The 20,751-nt window shown below is 42.7% G+C and overlaps 1 protein-coding gene across 2 annotated transcripts in view; it reads right to left on the bottom strand.

The window, feature by feature from the left end:
- Nucleotides 1-17,100, bottom strand: part of LOC138758035 (uncharacterized) — a 62,390-nt gene extending 45,290 nt beyond the window's left edge. For both annotated transcript variants that reach the window (XM_069926341.1, XM_069926340.1), the window contains exons 1-3: nt 16,789-17,100; nt 3,548-3,627; nt 1,978-2,069 (exon numbers count right to left, since the gene is read on the bottom strand). In XM_069926341.1, coding sequence (XP_069782442.1) covers nt 1,978-2,069; nt 3,548-3,627; nt 16,789-17,081 — 465 coding nt within the window. In that variant the 5' untranslated portion in view covers nt 17,082-17,100. The remainder of the gene's footprint in view (nt 1-1,977; nt 2,070-3,547; nt 3,628-16,788) is intronic.
- Nucleotides 17,101-20,751: the final 3,651 nt, after the last annotated feature.

Here is a 20,751-nt window from a genome sequence, read left to right on the forward strand (position 1 = left end):
ACTATAAATTGTTTCTCTCCTGTAGCTGAGTGGTAGAATCTGAGGGGGGGGGGGGGGGAGAAGAAATGAGATTTCTGTGGAATTAGTGTAAAATTAGTTTTTGATGGTTAATGCAGACTCTGTGGGCCGGCTGAAGGGCTTATCTCCGTGCTATACGATCTCCAGCTCTGTGATTATGAAATGGACATCTTACTGAAAGATACTTAACAAGAAAATCAGGCAATTGTGATTAAAAAGCAGAATATAGAGTTGATTAACACAACTAAATGAGAATAGAATCCCAGATCAGAATGGAATCTACTCATTGCCAAGGAAATTGCAGAGTTGGTGACAGAAACATTAGTTTATACTGTATGTGCATGGGCTCCACTGGAGTAAGGATCAAGAGGGCTGGGAATGAAAGGGCACTCAATTCCAGAGACTGGAAGCCACCCTAAATTATTGAAGAAGGGTATCCACAAACAGTAAGCAAAGCCAGAGCCTCCTAGGAAATTCCAGCAATTCCCTGTGATCTAGCAATGAAGTGCAAACTTGCTGTATCTCCCTGCTACATCTGAAGCCGATTAAACCTGGTGAAGAAAAACACAGACACATTTAATTTGTAGGGAGAAAGTTGGTTGTAGGGAGTCATGGCCTAGGCCAATTTGGACAAACATTATTAATTTTTTTTTAAATTACAGAAAGTTGTTTTGAAGTGTTTTAAATCATGTAAGTGTTATAATTTTTTAATGATTTTTGTCCTTTTTAAATAGTTTCACTTTTTAATCATGTGTGAATTCTTTTGAATTTACACAAGTTCACAGTGGTTGATGCTTCAACAATACAGTATCGTGTCTCAATAATATTCTGTTGTGTTATGGGATATGTTAGAGTAAAATATATCATTAAAAGAGATCGATTGTGGGGGTTTAGTGTAGGTTACACTTCACAGAGTAACACTTCACAAAAGACCTCTCATTTAAAATACAAGAGCTTTGCTGAAGCTAGACATTGAGTCTCTGATTGACTTTGCAGAAGCAATGAAGAATGCTGATCTATTGTGTATGGGCAATAAAGTCCAGGCTCAGAGAGGCTGATAAGATCTTTTGACTACTGGCTTTGGAGCCCTGGAGGAGGTCATGTGGATTTTACAAGCAGAGAGAGAATAAACAAACAGGTAATTTCTCTTTTGGAGAGAGAGAGAACGAGAACTGAGTTCCACAGCAGCAGTTGAGGCTACAAAGTGGCAAGCTGGTAGGCTTGTTGAAAACCCCATTTTGAAGACAGGTTGTGAGTTCTGAGTTCAGCCTGTTCAAAACCCTTGTAGTCCATACAAGAAAAAAATGGCTAGCTAGAGTGTTTGTCCTGAAATAAAGGAAACAAGAGGAAGTCTGTGGTGACCTGGAAGAAGAGGTTCTCATTTAGAAAAACCCTGATGGAGTACGTTTCTTCGGCAAGTCACTGAAGTGACTGATTGGAGGAAATCAGTTGGTGTGTGTTCAATGAGCAACAAATATCTCTCTGAAATCAACAAGAAACTTCCTGAGTGTTAACCATTTGACTTTAAGCACCAGAGCCTGGTGAAAATTCATAAATGTTAAATTCTGTGCACAGCATGAGAATTGCCTGATACTGGTGAACATGGAGAAGTGAAAAATGAATGATTGGACAGTGAAACAGAACTTTCCTGAACTTATACACATTACATACACATGTGCTTAGAATTAGGAGGTTAAGTTAGTAGTAATAAGTTAAAGTTTGATCCTGTTATTATGTTTAAAGAAAATTAAAAGTAACTTTTATTTAAGTAACCATGGTCTTGGTAAATTTCTATTGCTGCTCAGTTTTGGGCTCGTGACAGTTGGACTTCCTTTTTTTTTTAAACTGCTTCATTTGGTTTTTTTGTCTAGTCTTAACTTCTTTTCATTCCACTTTACTTGTCCTTTATAAGCCCTATATTTAAACAGTGCCAATCTCCAAAATATTTTTAAAAAATACCTCTCTGGTTCTGTTAATATTTACTGATTCCCCTTGAGGTCGATTGGATTTATAGCATCCTGGTGACTGTCTGAGAACTTCTTCCCATTTATCTGCCAAAAGAATAAGAAATTTATGTGAAACCCCTGTATCTGTTAATGGCCAAAATTTTAAGTACTGGTATTTCTTTATCACAGATTTGGAAATTCAAAGGAAAAAAAGCATGCTTGAGATGTAGTAAACAATTCCCAAGCCTGAATTAATTGATTCAAGGGCCATAGAATATAGCCGCTCTTATCAAAATGATGATCCATGGACATCCAATTGATTTCCAGGTAGCTCATTGTGGTGAAACCATTATTGCATATATTTGCCATATGTAAATAACATGATCTTTCCTGATAGACCCTGCTCTCACTGGCCGGCTCGTGATTCCTCCCCTTTTCTTCCCCATAAAGGCCGTCATGCCATAAGCCTATCCCTAGTACGAGTCCGGGTCAGTGTGAGTGACCAACACAGAGATGCTGTCCATCTCTTGCGAATAAGCCTTCAGTTTTGGCAACTTCAGTCTTTGTGTAATTAAAGGGGTGTTGATGTTCAAGCCCCTGTCACCTGCAGCTGTTCTCTACAAGGATGGGTGATCTAAAAGGAGTAATGAGAAAAGGGGAGTCAAAGAGGTTGGATGCAATTGCATTTCTCCCATTTGAGAAGAAATGATCAGCAGAATTGAGAAGGTGTGAACAGGAGGGGGAATGAAGGGCAAGATTGAATGGAAGAAGCAAGGATAGAGAAAGATCATGTTGGGAAGCATACCTCAATTAGGCTCCAGGAAAGTAGTGACTGTAACCTAGGTTGTAATACAGCAGGACCATTGTGCATGGCTGATTAAGAAAAGCAATTCTGTTAGTTCTAAACCCAAATTTGCACAACTATATTTTAAATAGTTATTTTGTGGATGCAGTCTGCAATGGCCACTTTATAGCTGTGTATAACACCTCTTGTCAAACTAATTCTCCTAAACTCAGTCAGCATGAAATATAGAGGCTATTTCAAGCAATATTAACATTCTTGTTAAAAATATAAAGGAAGCTGGGCGGGGGGCAAAAATATAAAATTATTTAATATCTAATTTGTAATGTTATAGCAAGTTAATTTGTAATGTATGAAGATACTAATAAATAAAAATTTCAAAAATACATATAAAGGAAGCTATTCTATTCCTCTCCCAGTGTTCCAATCAATTGAAGCCAATAATGATCAGAAGGCAATAGATCTTCCACCAGCCATTTAATATGAGTGACCAAAAACAAATTTCTATCTACAATTTGTCTCTTTCAATATTGGCGGCTAACTCACCTAGAATTATCAATTTTCTACAGTATCTTACAGGCTTAGGCATCCACTTAGCAACCAAAAATGGGTACAGTGCCATCTAATTTGAGATGTACTGTACACTTCAAAATAATATTGGGATAAAGTTACAAGATCCGCAGTTAATAATGATTTCATCTGACTTTTCTTTTTTTCTATCAAATAATTCACCAAATCTTCAATCTAACAAAGCAAAATATTAATTTTGCATTTTATTTACCTCGTGAAGGCAAGATGGGTATACTTTCCGATGCATGGTAAGGTCTTGGAATTTTATCAAGTTGAGTCACCAAAAAAATCCTGAAAGAGATGACAAATTATAGATTGCCCAGTTTTCATTTTAACAGACTGATTGTTTCAATACTTGCACCCACATTAGTAATATAACATGCAAACAAACCTGCAGATTATACACAACAGTAGGTTACTTGGCCCCTCAAGCCTACCTAGATTTTTTTAATATAAGATCTTGACCTGCTTATCCCTTGAAGAAGGGCTCAGGTCCAAAACATTGGCAATATTACTTTGTCTAGTCTGGACACTGTAAAGACTGGCTAAGTTTCTCCAGCATTTCAGTGTGTTTTTACATCGACTTCTAATCACATTTTATTCCATCTGCCTGTGCTAATTTTACACATCTTGCATCCTCTCTTTTTCCATTTGAGATAAGGAGTCTTTCATCTAAAACATTGTCTTTCCAAAGACGCTGCTGTATTTCAAGAATTTTGGTTTTTTTTATTTCCAGCATCTGCAGTTTTTTTTTTAAACATTTTCATTAAACTTTCATGCCCTTGCTTCTCAAATATTTACCATATATTTTGGCATACCCTCAACAATCACTCAAAATATGGGGGTCGACATATGCCACATGTATTTTTGAGACCTTGAGTTCACAAAAAGAAACCAGATCCGCGTCGATTCAACATGCAAGTCTATGCTGGAAGCACCTCCCCTCTGCTGGGTGCCACCATAATTGCTCCTACCTAGGACCTTGATGTCGCCACTCTTGCTTGGTAGGCCGAGGTTCCTGCTCCCGCCGGGAGCACAATGTGGCCGCTCCAGCTCCGCAGGCAGTTGCTGCTAATTCCCGGTAGGCCGAGATTTTTAAAAAAACTTACTTAATTTACAGCTTTGTTACTTGCAATTGGGGTGTTTTAAATTTTTTTGGGTTATTCCCTGGAGGCCCGGACAGCCCTAAAAATTGGGGTGGACTTATTCACCGGATATAACATAAAACTATTAAAATGAGGTGAAAAAAGGGGGAGTCGACCTATCTGCCGGTCGACTTGTTCACCGAAATATACGGTATCTACCTCTTCCTCATGAATATTCAAAGTGTCTTCTTCCACCCTTCTTCAAAAAATAGATTTTGAGAGACTCAGAACTCTCTAAGAATTTTTGCCTCGATCTTTGTACTAAATGGGTGACACCTCATTTTTAAGCAATCGCCGTTATTTCTAAATTCTCTCATGAGGTAACATCTTTGCATCAAACCTTTGAAGAATATTCAGGATTGTACTAGCTTCAATGAAGTCCCTCCCTTTCTCCTATACTCTTCCAATAAAGTGGTTTCCTTTTCCAGTTTATCTATATCCTTCATCTATTCCTTTTGAAGTCCTGAAGAATACCTTATAATTTGTCCCCATAAATAAGGTTTCAACATGTCCCAGATAACAAGCATATCTTCTATTGTCTATAAATTAGTATCACAAAACAACTGACTATATGGTCTTATAAATGAACAAACCCTGCCCTTTACTCATAAGATAACCTGCCCATTTGCACATAGCAGTCTGGGAAATCTTCTCTGAACTGCTTCTGATGCTTTGACATTCTTCCTTAAATAAGGAGACACATGCTGTACAAAGTACACCAGAAGCATGACCATGCCACTGTAGAGCTCGTCAAAAGAACCAAAGACTTGTTGATCCAAACCAAGGCTTTTATTAACAAAAGACAGGAGCTCTTCACAGGACGCCGACCAGTCCGGATTGATCTGACCTGGCTAGGGACACAACCCTTTAAGGCCCAGACAGTAGGCATGGCTAAGCTCTCAGCCAATCGCTGTAAGCACAGTCATTACATACTCTAGATACTGTAACTATATACATTGGTGATGGGTCTGTACTATCACATCCACCCCTTCTTGGAGAACTGACCCTGGGATGGAAGGGCTGAAGAGGGAGAAGGGAAGGAAAAAAAAATGAGGGAGAGAATGAAAGGAAGGGGTAGGTTAAGGACCGTAGTGGTCAGGGGGTATGACCATCCGGCGTGACCGCCGTGGTGCCGGAATTGGGGTCGCTGGAGTGGTGTCGCCAGCGGGCTCGTCGAGTGCGACCGCTCCTTCGCTCAATTCCCCAGCCGTGTTGTCGGCAGGGTGGCCCGGGTCGTTGGGGTGCTGTTGGTCCTTCTGTTCCGGCATGGGGCCTGGGGAATAAAGAGTTGGGGAGGTTTGGGTTGGGGGGGTTGCTGGGCCTACTGCGTCCTGAGCTAGGTCCCGCACCGAAACAGTGTCCTCCCGCCCGAAGATGGCGAAAATACTGTGAAGGGCCTGTATCACTGAGGTGGCGGTGGTGTCTGGGCAGGCCACAGCGAACGGGAAGCGGGAGTACTTGTCGATGGCCGTAAGGATGTAGTTTTTACGGTTGGTCGACGGTAAGGGCCCCTTAAAGTCTATGCTAAGACGCTCGAAGGGGCGGGTGGCTTAGATAACGTGGGAGTTCCCCGGACGGAGAAGTGGGGCTTGCATTCAGCGCCCACCGAACAGGCTCGGGTCATGGAGCAAATCTCCTCAAATGTGTAGGGTAGGTTGCGCGCCTTCACAAAGTGGGCAAACCTAGTGACCCCTGGATGACAGAGCGCCTCATGGAGTTTCTGAAGTCTGTCCATCTGTACGCTGGTGCACGTCCCCCCCTGGAGAGCGCGTCAGGCGGGTCGTTGAGCTTACCAGGCCGGTACAGGATGTCATAGTTAAAGGTGGAGAGTTCTCCATCTGGCGATTTTGTCGTTTTTTATCTTACCTCGCTGGGTGTTGCTGAACATGAAGGAGACCGCGTGTTGATCAGTCAACAGTGTAAAGCACCTCCCAGCGAAGTAATGTCTCCAACAACGCACCGCTTCAACTATGGCCTGGGACTCCTTCTCGACCGAGGAGTGTCTACTCTCCGGACCCTGGAGGGTTCTGGAGAAGAAGGCTACAGGCCGACCGGCCTGGTTCAAGGTGGCTGCCAGGGCGAAGTCGGATGCATCACTCTCGACTTGAAATGGGACAGACTCATCGATCGTGTGCAGCGTTGCAGCGGCAATGTCGCATTTGATTCGATCGAAAGCCGCTCTGGTTTCGGTCGAGAGGGGAAAGGAGGTGGTTTTGATAAGAGGACATGCCTTGTCGGCGTAGTGTGGAACCCATTGGGCGCAATATGAGGAAAAGCCCAAGCAGCGTTTGAGTGCTTTCTGGGAATGTGTGGGGGGGGGGGGTAAGTCCATTAGGGGACGCATGCGGTCAGGATCTGGCATCACTACCCCGTTCTCCACCACGTAACCTAGAATCGCAAGTCGTGTGGTCCGGAAGACACACTTGTCAAAATTGTAGGTCAGGTTCAGCCGACTGGCAGTTTGAAGAAATTTGTCTAGGTTGGCGTCGTGGTCCTGCATGTCGTGGCCGCAGATGGTGACATTGTCCAGATACGGGAAGGTAGCGGTTAGCCCGTTCTGGTCCACCATTCGGTCCATTTCCCGCTGGAAGACTGTGACACCATTCGTGACCCCGAATGGTACCCTGAGAAATTGATACAGCTGCCCATTCGCTTCAAAGGCCGTGAATGGTCAGTCCTCACAGTGGATCGGGAGCTGGTGGTAGGCCAAACGTAGGTCAATGGTGGAGAATATGCGGTATTGGGTGATCTGGTTCACCACATCCGTGATGCGTGGCAGGGGGTACGCATCCAGGAGCGTGAAGCGGTTAATGGTCTGGCTATAGTCGACCACCATCCGTAGCTTTTCTCCGTTCTTGACAACCTCCACCTGGGCTCTCCAGGGACTTGAACTGGGTTCGATGATGCCCTCATCCAGCAATCTACACACCTCACTCCTAATGAATTGCCTGTTTTCGTAACTATATTGCCGACTTTTGGTGGCCACAGGCTTCCAACCAGGGGTGAGGTTTGCGAAGAGTGCTGGCGTGGCAATCCGGAGTGTGGAAAGGCCACAGGAGTGGCCCCGGGGCACGGGGGTGGGTTGCTCAGGTGCTTCAGGGGTGGGGCAATGGCAGACCGAGAGGGGGGCATGGGGTCCCCCAAAGTGTAGGGACACCGTTCGAAACTGACACTGAAAGTCTAATCCCAGCAACACTGGGGCGCACAATTGGGGAAGGATGAATAATTTGAAGTGGGTGACCATTACGCCCTGTACTTCCAGCATGGTGATGCAATACCCCTTTATCCCGGTCGAGTGTGACCTAGTCGCTAATGAGATCCTCTGGGTAGTGGGGATAATGTCAAGTCTGCAACGGAGGGCCAGATCTGGCCGGATAAAACTGTCAGTTGACCCAGAGTCAAATAAGCAATTGGTGTAGTGTCCATGCACTTTAATCAGTTCCATTGCTTTAGTGAGGGGATGAGAGCATTGCTGATTTAGTGTTATAGAAGCAGCCACTGATCCTGTTGACAGTGGAGTTCCGCGTGTTGACGTCACGCAACGGGATGACGTCATATATGCAGTCAGCACTGGAGGAGCAGGTTGGAGGTACTCCCGGAGGTGCTGTTGTGGCGGCGTTGGCGGATGAACAGTAAGTAGTGGGGGTTGTTGCTCGCAGTTGGCGGTGGGTAGGTCGTCGGTCACGGCGGTCGGGCCCCAGCAGTCGTCAGAGATGGACGCTAGGGTGAGTACCTGGTTGGCCGCGGCGGGTCCCCAGTCGGTTGCGGTGGATGCACCGGCGGCGGCGTGGGCAGCGGCAGCAGCAGCGGTAGCATCGGCCCCGGGGGTGGTCGCGGCCGTGGCAATAGTGGGCTCTACAGTTGGGACTGACGCCGGGTCGAGTGTTCTGCACGGGGGCGAGAGGCGGGCCAGCATCATGGTTGCGAGGGTGGGCTGCCCCTTCTGGGTTCGGCGTCTCCGTGATGTCAGGAATTGCCGAGCAGAGGAGCCCTCGCTCTCATTGGACGAGAGCTCTGGGGAAGAAGAGTTTGAATGGGATAATGGTGGTTGGGCTTCACACGAGGCACTGTGTTTGCTGGCGGCCATTTTAGACCTACAGACTGCAGCAAAGTGGCCCTTTTTAAGGCACTTCTGGCACCTGGCTTTTCTTGCTGGGCACTGGGACCTGCTGTGCTTATCCCTCCCGCAGAAATAACATTTTGGGTTCGCACGGGGCAGTGTAGTAGCAGCCGACAGACCGTCAGTATATCGGGGGGTGGTAGGGTAAAAGGGCACTCTACTCACATCAGAACGAGGGGTCCAGTCCCTAGAGAACTCGTTTGACTTTAAGGCTGCATCCTCCATTGTGATTGCAATCCGGGCCACGTCCTCTAGTTTTTCTACCCCTTGTTCAAGCAAGCGCAGCCTCACTTCGTTCGATCGGAGTCCGGCCACATAGGCATCCCGGACGAGATCGTTTGTGATCTCGGCAGCAGTTTTGTCCACACAGTTACAGTCCTTGCCCAACGCCTTTACTACTTGTAAGTATGCCCTGCTGGACTCGCCGGGCTGTTGCTTCCTCGACGCAAGCACAAGCCGGGCATGAACTCTGTTCATTGGTTGATCGTACAGTTCTTTCAGTACTTTTATGGCTGCGGTGTAAGTGGTCTCATCCTGGATGTTCTCGTAGACTCTCAAGGACACCATAGACAGCAATGCTGTTAGACGCTGGTTATCCTCCTCCACCTCAATGAGCCTTAGGAAGTTTTCAAAGTTCAACAGCCAGAACTTAAAGGCTTTGAAGGCTGTAGCTGACTGTGGGTCCATGTCAAGTTTTTCTGGCCGAGTCAGACGCTCCATCCCTTTTTAAAAAAATTCTTTTTGCTAATAAAATTGTAGAGCTCGTCGAAAGAACCAAAGACTTGTTGATCCAAACCAAGGCTTTTATTAGCAAAAGACAGGAGCTCTTCACAGGTGGCCATTTACTGTAACTATATATATTGGTGATAGGTCTGTACTATCACACCCACTTTATTCAATTCCCCTAACAATAATGTTTGTGTTTGCTTTCATAATCACTTGCAAGCAGGTCTTTAGGGAGTAATGCTCTCGAATTTCTGATACCTATGCAATTCAGAAGCCTGCAATCTCTCAGCATTTAGATCAGGGGTGTCAAACTCAAATTCGCAGAGGGCCAAAATTAAAAACTTGGACTAAGTCGTGGGCCAAACTAAATATTTATTGAAAATTCTGCATGTTTTCTCTTCTTTCAACATATGTAATGTTAAACTTTTTCTTATTAAAATAAACGTTTAATAATAGTTTTGGTTAAACTCTTTCCAGAAGAAGCATTAACAAATGAGAAATAAAATATTCAATAAATAATATTTCTCTATATCCTTTAAGTTCCTTTTAAATGTATTTTTTTTCACAAGCCAACAAGTCAAAAAAAGTAACAACTTGCTTCAATGAAAATCCAATCTTTCAACTATGAACAGTCCAAAGTGAACCAAAGAAAATATTAATCCAAGCTTAGCTTGCTACACTGTGATTTACTCTGATGCACCTGGGTCTAAACCAGATACTTGGCATCTCTTCTTAGATGCAAGTTTATCAAACTCTGGGGTCAGAGTTTGCCTCCCACCTGTCTTGAAAGGTCCTGTTTTCTGTCTTTCGTTTGGCCATTTTTCGTAAGAGGTTTATTACATGTGAGTTAGGCGACAGGTCGCAGATGCTAACGAAAGTAAAGAGAGGAGGTGGGGGCGATTAGCGGGATGACGGGCCAGCGCCAACGCATTTGCAAAGCATTCTGGGATTTGTAGTATTAGCTGTGCATGCGCTATACTGGCGCAGCGGCCAGCGGGCCAGCTCTAATACATATTTGATATGATCTTGCGGGCCAAATATAATTATATCACGAGCCAAATTTGGCCCGTGAGCCTGAGTTTGACATGTGTGATTTAGATCATTTGCTTCTTTGTTTCCTGTCAAAATGGGCATTCTCCCATTTTCCCGCACTTTACTTCATTTGCCAGATTTTTGCTCCACCAATTTATTGACACTAACGTGAGATGGTCTCCTGCTGCAAGTGATCTCTTTGTTCATGATGTTTCAACTGGAGGGATAATTTGGTTGTCACATTATGTGCACTGAATGCTGAGTATTAAAAGTAATAAAAAAATAAAGCGGTGAAATACATGGAGGTTAAGGTAAATCTAACTAGAGCAGGTATCAGAATATGCCCATAATAGTGTGGACTTGATCATCTGTAATTCTACCTTGATAGCATTGTGGCCATTAGTGAACTAAACTCCTGATTCCTGGTATGGAGTCAAAGAAATTAAACTTATTTGCAACCCTGGTGGAAGTTTTTTTTTCTGCTGCGTATCTTCCTTGAGCAAACATGTTAGGAGTTTTTACATGAATTCCAGCCTTTCAGTGTATAATATCTGCAGGGCCTTGAACTGTAACTTTGCCCTCATATAACCTTTGTAGTGGATGGACTGAGCGTACACTCATACCTCCTGAGCCATGGAAGACAGTACTCTGGAAGACTTACTTGTGGATGACTAACAGTTTTTCGTCAGTGGAGGATGGTGTAAATCCATTCCACTTCTACGAGTAGCAGTAAATATTAATAGAGGGAATAGGTTACAGCAAGTTCCTCATTTTGCAGATCATTACAGTAATAATGCTCACTTTATCATGGGAACAATTATGAAAATAAAACTTAGAACCACAGCAAAGAAAACAGGCCTTTCAGCCCTTCTAGTCTGTGCCAAACAATTATTCTGCCTAATACCACTGAACGGCTCCCAGTCCATATCCCTCCATACCCCTCCCATCCAAATTTAAATTGAGCCTGCATTCACCACTGCTCATTCCACACTCCAACCACTCTCTGTGTGAAGAAATTCCCCCTAAATTTTTCCTCTTTCACCCTTAACCCAAGTATTCTGGTTTGTATCTCAGCTAACCTCAATGGAAAAAAACCTACCTTCATTTGTTCTGTCTGTCCCCCTCATTTAAATACCTCTAGCAAATATCCAGGGAATAAAGTTCTAACTTGTTTAACCTTTCCCTGTAACACAGTTCCTGAAGTCCCAGCAACATTTCTGTAAATCTTCTATGCACTCCATCAATCTTACTGATATTTGTTTCTGTAGTGAGATGACCAAAATTACACACAATACTCCAAATTTGGCCTCAGCAATGTCTTATACAACTTTACCATAACATTCCTATTCCTGTACTCAATACTTTGACTTATAAACCCCTGTGATAGTATAGATTCTATCACCAATGTGTATATGTATAGATTGTATAGACAGCTCCAAGAAAAGTGCAGAGAACAAAACAAAGGACTCTACATCACCTTGGTTGACCTCACCAAAGCCTTCGACACCGTGAGCAGGAAAGGGCTTTGGCAAATACTAGAGCGCATCGGATGTCCCCCAAAGTTCCTCAACAAGATTATCCAACTGCACGAAAACCAACAAGGTCGGGTCAGATACAGCAATGAGCTCTCTGAACCCTTCTCCATTAACAATGGTGTGAAGCAAGGCTGTGTTCTCGCACCAACCCTCTTTTCAATCTTCTTCAGCATGATGCTGAACCAAGCCATGAAAGACCTCAACAATGAAGACGCTGTTTACATCCGGTACCGCACGGATGGCAGTCTCTTCAATCTGAGGCGCCTGCAAGCTCACACCAAGACACAAGAGAAACTTGTCCATGAACTACTCTTTGCAGACGATGCCGCTTTAGTTGCCCATTCAGAGCCAGCTCTTCAACGCTTGACGTCCTGCTTTGCGGAAACTGCCAAAATGTTTGGCCTGGATGTCAGCCTGAAGAAAACTGAGGTCCTCCATCAGCCAGCTCCCCACCATGACTACCAGCCCCCCAAAATCTCCATTGGGCACACAAAACTCAAAACGGTCAACCAGTTTACCTATCTCGGCTGCACCATTTCATCAGATGCAAGGATCGACAATGAGATAGACAACAGACTCACCAAGGCAAATAGCGCCTTTGGAAGACTACACAAAAGAGTCTGGAAAAACAACCAACTGAAAAACCTCACAAAGATAAGCGTATACAGAGCCGTTGTCATACCCACACTCCTGTTCGGCTCCGAATCATGGGTCCTCTACCGGCATCACCTACGGCTCCTAGAACGCTTCCACCAGCGTTGTCTCCGTTCCATCCTCAACATCCATTTGAGCGCTTTCATCCCTAACGTCGAAGTACTCGAGATGGCAGAGGTCGACAGCATCGAGTCCACGCTGCTGAAGATCCAACTGCGCTGGGTGGGTCACGTCTCCAGAATGGAGGACCATCGCCTTCCCAAGATCGTGTTATATGGCGAGCTCTCCACTGGCCACCGTGACAGAGGTGCACCAAAGAAAAGGTACAAGGACTGCCTAAAGAAATCTCTTGGTGCCTGCCACATTGACCACCGCCAGTGGGCTGATATCGCCTCAAACCGTGCATCTTGGCGCCTCACAGTTTGGCGGGCAGCAACCTCCTTTGAAGAAGACCGCAGAGCCCACCTCACTGACAAAAGGCAAAGGAGGAAAAACCCAACACCCAACCCCAACCAACCAATTTTCCCCTGCAGTCGCTGCAACCGTGTCTGCCTGTCCCGCATCGGACTTGTCAGCCACAAATGAGCCTGCAGCTGACGTGGACTTTTTACCCCCTCCATAAATCTTCGTCCGCGAAGCCAAGCCAAAGAAGAAGAAGTGTAGGATGATTGTGATTGGCTGAGAGTGTAGCCATGCCTACTGGCAGATCTTAAAGGGTTGCTCCTAGCCAGACCAGATCATTCTGGACTGGTCAATCTACATGTGATACATTCCAGTCTTCTAGTTAATAAAAGCCTTGGTTTGGATCAACAAGCCTTTGATTTTTTCGACATGGTCTACAAGCCCAATATGCCAAAAGCTCTCCTTACAACCCTATCCACTGTTGACACCACTTTCAGGAAATTATATATGCTCGTGTAATCAGCAATTTTTTTGGACCAATTTTTCCGGTCACATTTGAGGGGGTGAACAGTTACATGGGTCAAACCTGCATCATTCAAGGCGTTGGGAGCTTGGATGGCTGGAACGGGTAGTAGGTCCACATTCAGGGCGTTGGCAGCTCGGATAGGTGGGCGGCCGGAGTGGGGATCTGTGGTTGGGGCCTCAGGAGCTCTGGTAGGCATGCAGCCAGGGAGAGGATTCGCGGTCAGGGCGTTGGGAGATCAGATAGCTGGGTGGTCAGGGTCCAAAAAATGGGGGTAGATGGGGTCGAATTTTAAATGGTTTATACACGATTTTTGGACCAAAATAAAAGGGGCGGGGGGTCAATTATTACACAGTATCAATGATTATGTGAGTATATACAGTATGTATCTGTATTCCCAGATCCTTCTGTTCTACCACATTCCTCAGGGCCCTAACATTTACCATGTATGTCCTACCTTGGTTTGTCCTTCCAAAATGCCACACCTCACACTTGTCTGCATTAAATTCCATCTGCTATTTTTCATCCCATTTTTCCAGCTGGTCCAGATCCCTCTGCAAACTTTGAAAGCCTTCCTCGTTGTCCACAACACCTCCAATCTTATTGGCATCTGCAAACCTGCAAATCTAATTTGCAACATTTTCATCCAGATCATTGATGACAAACAACAATGGTTCCAGCACTGATCCCTGAGGCACACCACTCGTCACAGGCCTCCAGTGTGAGAAGCAATCATCCACCACCACTCTCTGGCTTCTCCTGTATAGCCAATGTCAAATCTACTTAACTACTTCACTATGAATACCAAGCATCTGAACCTTCCTGACTAACCTCCCACGTGGAACCTTGTCAAAAGTCTTATATAGACAACATCTACAGCCTTTCCTTCATCAACTTTCCTGGTCATGTCCTCGAAAAACTCTATAAGATCTGTTAAAAATGACCTACCACACATAAAGCATGTTGACTATCACTAATCAATCAGTCCCCTTCTATTCTTTTGAGCTTTATATACCTGAAGAAAACCCTAGGATTTTCCTTCACATTGTTCACGTGTTCACTTCAACCTCGTGTCTTCTTTAAGCCTTCTTGATTTCCTTCTCGGTGATATTTCACATTTTTTAAATACCCCTCAAATGCCTCATTTGCTCTGTGTACCTGCACCTGCTATACTCCTCTTTTCTCCTGAAACAGATCCTCAATAACCGTTGAAAAACAAGGTACCCTATGCCTGTTACCTTTGACTTTAATCCTGACAGGAATATATAAACTCTGAAGGCCTTCCACTTACCGAACACATCCTTGCCAGAAAAACAACTGGTCTCAATCCATGTTTTCTAGATCCTTCCTCATTTCCTCAAAATTGGCCTTTCTCCAATTTACAGTCTCAGTCTGAGGCCCAGATCTATCTTTATCCATAATCAATTTCAAACTAATAGCATTATGATCACTGGACCCAAATTGTTCCCCTACACATATCCTGTCCTGTCATCTGTCCTGTATCGTTCCCTAATAGGAGATCCAGTATTGCACTCTCTCTAGCTGGTTCATCAATATAGTTATTTAGAAAGCTTTCCTGAACACATTTGACAAACTGCAAGCCATCCAGCCCTTTTGCAGTGTGGGAGTCCCAGTCAATATGTGGAAACTTAAAATCTCCTACTATCACAACCTTATGTTTCCTGCAGCTGTCTGCTGTCTCTCTACGGATTTGCTCCTCCAATCCTTGCTGACTATTGGGAGGTCTATAATAAAAACCCTCTTTGTGTGCTCATATTTTTCCCGTTCCTCAGCTCCCCCCATCTAGCCTCAGTAGATGAGCCCTCTCGTCTGTCCTGTCTTAGTACAGCTGTGATATTTTCCCTGACTTGAATTTTATTTGATGGTGGGAGCTCTGGGGTTTAGACACTAGAGCCATGAAATATTTCAGTCTATGCTTCTTATGTTTCTATCTTCTCCCATTATAGCTAATGTTTGAGTTGATGAAAAAAAAATTGTCTTCTTCAGGTTTCATCAGAAACACTCAGCTTAGGCTGGTACCAAATGTAGCTGAGACTCTGGACTTTTCTTTGTGTCCATACTCCTGTTCAAACAGATTTTTTGTCCCTGACCCAATGAACTTCATTGGTGATTGGCAGGTTATTGGATCACATGGAGCATTGTAGCCAAACTTACTCATGGATTTGTCCATCAAGAAACATGACAGGAGAGAAATTAGGAGTCAATAATCAGTTCCATTTTCCTAAGAGATCAACATTGATACCACCACTCTGATGGAGATGAGCCATCTCCACATAGAAGAGAATTACAGGCACAAAACAATGTTGTCACTTCAAAGCAGTTCTGGTCCCCAAATTATAGGAAGGATATCAATAAGGTAGAGAGAGTGCAGAGAGAGAAGATTTACTAAAATGTTGCCTGGATTGTAGTATCTAGAATACAAAGAAAGAATGAATAGACGGGGTCTTTATTCATTGGAGTGTAGAAGGTTGAGAGGGGATTTGATAGAGGCATTTAAAATTATGAGGGGGATAGACAGAGTAGATGTGAATAGGTTCTTCCCCTTCAGGGTCAGTGAGATTGGAATGAGGGGGCTTAAGTTAAGGGTTGAGGGCAAAAGTTTAGAAGCAACATGAGAGGAAGCTTCTTTACTCAAAGAGTGGTGGCTGAATGGAATGACCTTCTGGAAGAGGTGGTTGTAGCAGGATCAATTTTGTTATTTAAGAGAAGTTTGGATGAGTACATGGATGTGAGGGGATTGGAGGGTTATGAACAGGGAGCAGGTAGGTGGGAGTAGCGAAATAGAGGGGCTGAGATGGCCTGTTTCTATACTGTAATTATTATATGGTTATTATCATTGCATAATTATGAATTATCCGTTAAGTGAATTGTGCAAATTTGCAATATGTTCCTATGTACATCTCATTGTCTTTTTTCAGAATCAAAGCACTAAATGTACAAATACTTGTTCATCACACGAAGATATCTACAATATTATGGGAAATAATTAGCACTGGAATTTAATTTTGTATTTGATTCACAGATTCACAGATCATCCAAAATATATTCACAGAGCATTATGAACTGCCCATTCTTTCAACAAAAAAAATTGTTATTTGTTTAATTCAATTAATTTTCTAAGTTACCAGGATTTGCAATACTTTAATTTTACCATCTCTACCAATGATTATTTAAAGACAAAGAAGTTTTATGTTAGTATATAAATAACGTTACTTTATCATTAGAATGCCCATAACTAAAAAACACACACACAAAATATTCGATGCTGTTAATTATTGTAAAATTGTTGCTTACTCTGGTGGGTGGGGCCTGTTTAGTCTGGTTGGGGAGTGTGGTCGGACTAAGTTCTGAGTTGGTTCGTCCAGTTGCTTTTTTCTGTATTCAGCTGAATATGTAGTAACACTTTTCAGTTGATTTTCATGATCTTCTGTCCAGACAGTACAGGCTTTTTGCTTGATTTTTTCAAGTTCTTCAGGATCTAAAGGTCTGAAAGGCATTTGAAATTTTCTGGTGCCCACTTGAGCAAAGGTTTTCTTCAGGTACTTTGGAGTGTAATCAGAGAAAGATTGCAGATAATTATTTGTCATCTTAAATATCAAATTGATGAACAAAAATTCTGTTTTGTTAGAGTATAACTTTATTTTCAGAGATGCTGAAATTGTTCTTCCACTTCTGGTGAAGTAATTGGTTTTGTTGATCATTTGCTAAGCAACAGGGCCAACTGAGCACCTCCCTTGGTCTGGATTCATTTTATTCTGCTGCACGCATTGGCAACCAACAACAAGAGAATGTCATGCTAAGAAATCTACTCTTTAATAATTGCTCCATAGAAAACCATACTAGTTATCATACATTATAAACCTCTGGTTAGTCCAAGTCTGGATTTGGTTCTGGACACTGCAGCTCAATAAAGATACTGTTAACTTGGACAGTGGCAACATTAGGGTTGGTGTCACCTAGTGCAGTAACTCATAGTGTCACCTGCCCCACACCCCCCCCACCATGAACCTCCTCCCGTTCCAGACCACACAGAATCCTCAGTTATGTTTTTTGTACTAATGTTGCTCGTAAATCGTAATTCCCGTCTATCACTGAATGAAATGACAATAGTAGGGAGATAAACTAGCAAAGTTAAAATTACACCTTTAAATTACAATATCATATGCACAGCCTAAATGTATTTACATTGTTTCAGGTGGTTAAAGTGAAAATTCGGTAAGAAAACAATAGAATTCAAAATAAAAACAGTTAAGAACTACATCAAAATAATGTTGATTTTAGCGTGAAACTTTATTGTTACATGAAATACATTAATGGATTAGGTTTGTACAATTAATGGCCCAAATAACGTAGAACGTAGCCAAATCCATATGGAAATATACTCATAAATGAAATAATATAAAAGTAAACAGCAACAAATAAATTGCTTAAAGGTAATATTTCTTAGATTATATGAACACTTAACAACAACATTGTTTTGTAAAATATTTCTACATTGAAATACAACATTATTAGTAACTGAGCAGAAGTTCCTTTTTTGATTTTTCTCCTTTTTCTTTAATTACTGCTTAATTCTCAAAGATGTTATTGATATAGGTTCACAAATATTAATTACCACAATATTGTAGCTAAAACACCAGAAAATTTGACAAAAGCAGCAACTATAAAAACACCAGCAGCAACAAAAACAACAGCGTGTGCTTGTAGCGTGTGGAGACGAAACCATGTGATTCGAAGCATCATTGTAATTGGGTAATAATGACAGCCCTGACCGGAGGGCAATAGAAGGTTCAAAAAGTTCATTAGCATGGAGTTTTAGCCTTGTAGGTATATGATACAGGTAAGCTGGGCTTACAAACAATGGTTTTGTGATTGTAACTCACTTCAGGGATATTTTTATAAAAAATAATAAATTTCTAGTGAAAGACTGCACAAAAATTTGTAGACAGTCATTTTGGTGTCACCCAGTGCGATCTGTAACCCCCGCACCCCCTTAGTGATGCCAGTGAACCTGGAGAGACTACAATGCAGATTCACTGATATGAGACTGGACTAAAATAGCTAGGTTATAAAGACAAACGGCATAACCAAGATTTGTATTAACCTGTGTACAAGATGTATAAAAATTGTCATGGGTGATATAATTGAGGCTTTTAGGATGATTTGACAGGGTAGGGAGAAGACATTTTCTCTCATGGGGGAGTCTGGAACAAAGAGGGCAATAATTTCAAAATTAGGACTGAATTGTTTAAGGGTGCACAATGAATAGTGGGAAAAATGAACTACATCTGACAAAAAAAATCAATTGAAGCTAGCTCAGTTTCCAAGTTGAGATTGACCATGGTCATTTAAAGTGATTTAATTAGTCAAAGCATCCTTTAATTAGGTTTTCATTGTGGCAGTAAAAATGGAGTAAAATAAAATCTTAAATGTTGCTCAGTATTAACACACAGAGAGGTGGGCCAATTTTAAACTTTATATTTTTTACCTATTTATTTTCTACATTTTTTTTTGCTGGGAGTTTGAGGCTGCCAGTTGCTTGAATTCTGATAACAGGGGTTTTACTGTATTATGTTTATATTAAATTATGTTTATGAGGTATTGGTCAGATCACATTTGGAGTATTGTGAGCAGTTTTGGGCCTCTTGTCAAAGGAAGGATGAGTTGATGTTGGAGAGAGTCCAGAGGAGGTTTGCAAGAATGATCCTAGAAATGGGAGGAGTTTTGATGGCTCTGAGTTCAGAAGGATCACAAGATCACATGACATAGGAGCAGAAGTAGACCCTTTCACCCATCGAGTCTGCTCCGCCATTCTAATTATGAGCTGATCCATCCTCCCATTCAGCCCCACTCCGGTTTTTCTCCCTGTGACCCTTGGTGCCCTGACTAATTAAATGCCTGTTAATCTCTGCCTTAAATGCACCCAACAACTTCGATGGGGGGTGGGGGTGGGGTGGGGAGGGGAGGGGGGGATCTCTTTGAAACCTGCTGAATATTAAAAGGGCTAGACAGAGTGGATATGGAGATGCTTCCAGTCGTGGGAGAGTCTAAAAGCAAAGGACAATGTTCAGAATAAAAGGACACCCCTTCACAACAGAGGTAATGAGAAATCTCTTCAACCAGAGGGTGGTGAATCTGTGGAATTGGTGCCACAGATGGCCGTGGAAGCCAAGTCATTGGGTTTATTTGAAGTAGAGGATGGTAACTTCTTGAGTTGTAAGGATGTCTAAAGTTACAGGGAGAAGTCAGGAGAATGGGGTTGAGAGGAAAACACATCAGCAATGATTTGAATGGCGGAGGAAACTCGATAAACCATATCGCCTAATTCTGCTACTGCATCTTATGGTCTATTCAGTCACAAATCATGCCATTCAGAATCTCAGCCTTCCAAAAACTACTTGCATTTAATCTTAGTGCTTTCCCACACTGAGAAAATTGTCAATCACAGAAAATAATTTCAATCCACTTTGTCCCACCCCATAATTATTATAAATATATGTCAATACCTGTAATCTGCTCTTAAGGAAGTCTTTGTACTTGCAATCTTTCATCACACTAAGTACCCAAATGAATCTACACCCAGCCTGCAACAGTGTCAACTCTTCAAAATTAATGAACAGTGAACACTCAGAATCACCCTGAGAGGTAAAATGGTATTTCCAACAAGGTTACAATATCCATCTTTAGCAAAAAGCACAAATCTGCATCAGGTATTGCAACTTGGGTTTGGTTAAACTACAATTGTTATTTTTTAAAATCATGTTGATACCTAACATAATAGATTTCTAATATAGTTCTCTTAAAAATTTGAGATTCTATTTAATTATTATACTGTCTCTGTTTATTTTAATAGAATTTTACACGGAGATCATTTTTCACTTTGCCTATCCCACAGATTGCAATCAGTGAGGGTTGGTGACAGCACCTCCTCCACGATCATCCTCAAAACCAGGGCACCATAGAGGTACATCCACAACTTCGTGGGCCAAACACGGCACCAACTCCATCAACAAAATTGCAAATGACACCACCATCATAGGCAAAATATCTGACCATGATGGAGCGGAGTACAGCAGAGAGATAGAGAGACGTGCTTTGGTGTGAGGATAATAATCTCTCCTTCAATGTCAGCAAAGCCAAGGAGCTGGTTAGACTTCAAGAAAAACTCAGATGTGCTGGAGGATCTCAGCAGGCCTCACAGTGTCCATAGGAGGTAAAGATCTATAACCAATGTTCCAGGCCTGAGCCCTTCCTCAA

The sequence above is a fragment of the Narcine bancroftii genome, chromosome 3 (assembly GCF_036971445.1).
Source record: "Narcine bancroftii isolate sNarBan1 chromosome 3, sNarBan1.hap1, whole genome shotgun sequence".
Taxonomy (NCBI): domain Eukaryota; kingdom Metazoa; phylum Chordata; class Chondrichthyes; order Torpediniformes; family Narcinidae; genus Narcine; species Narcine bancroftii.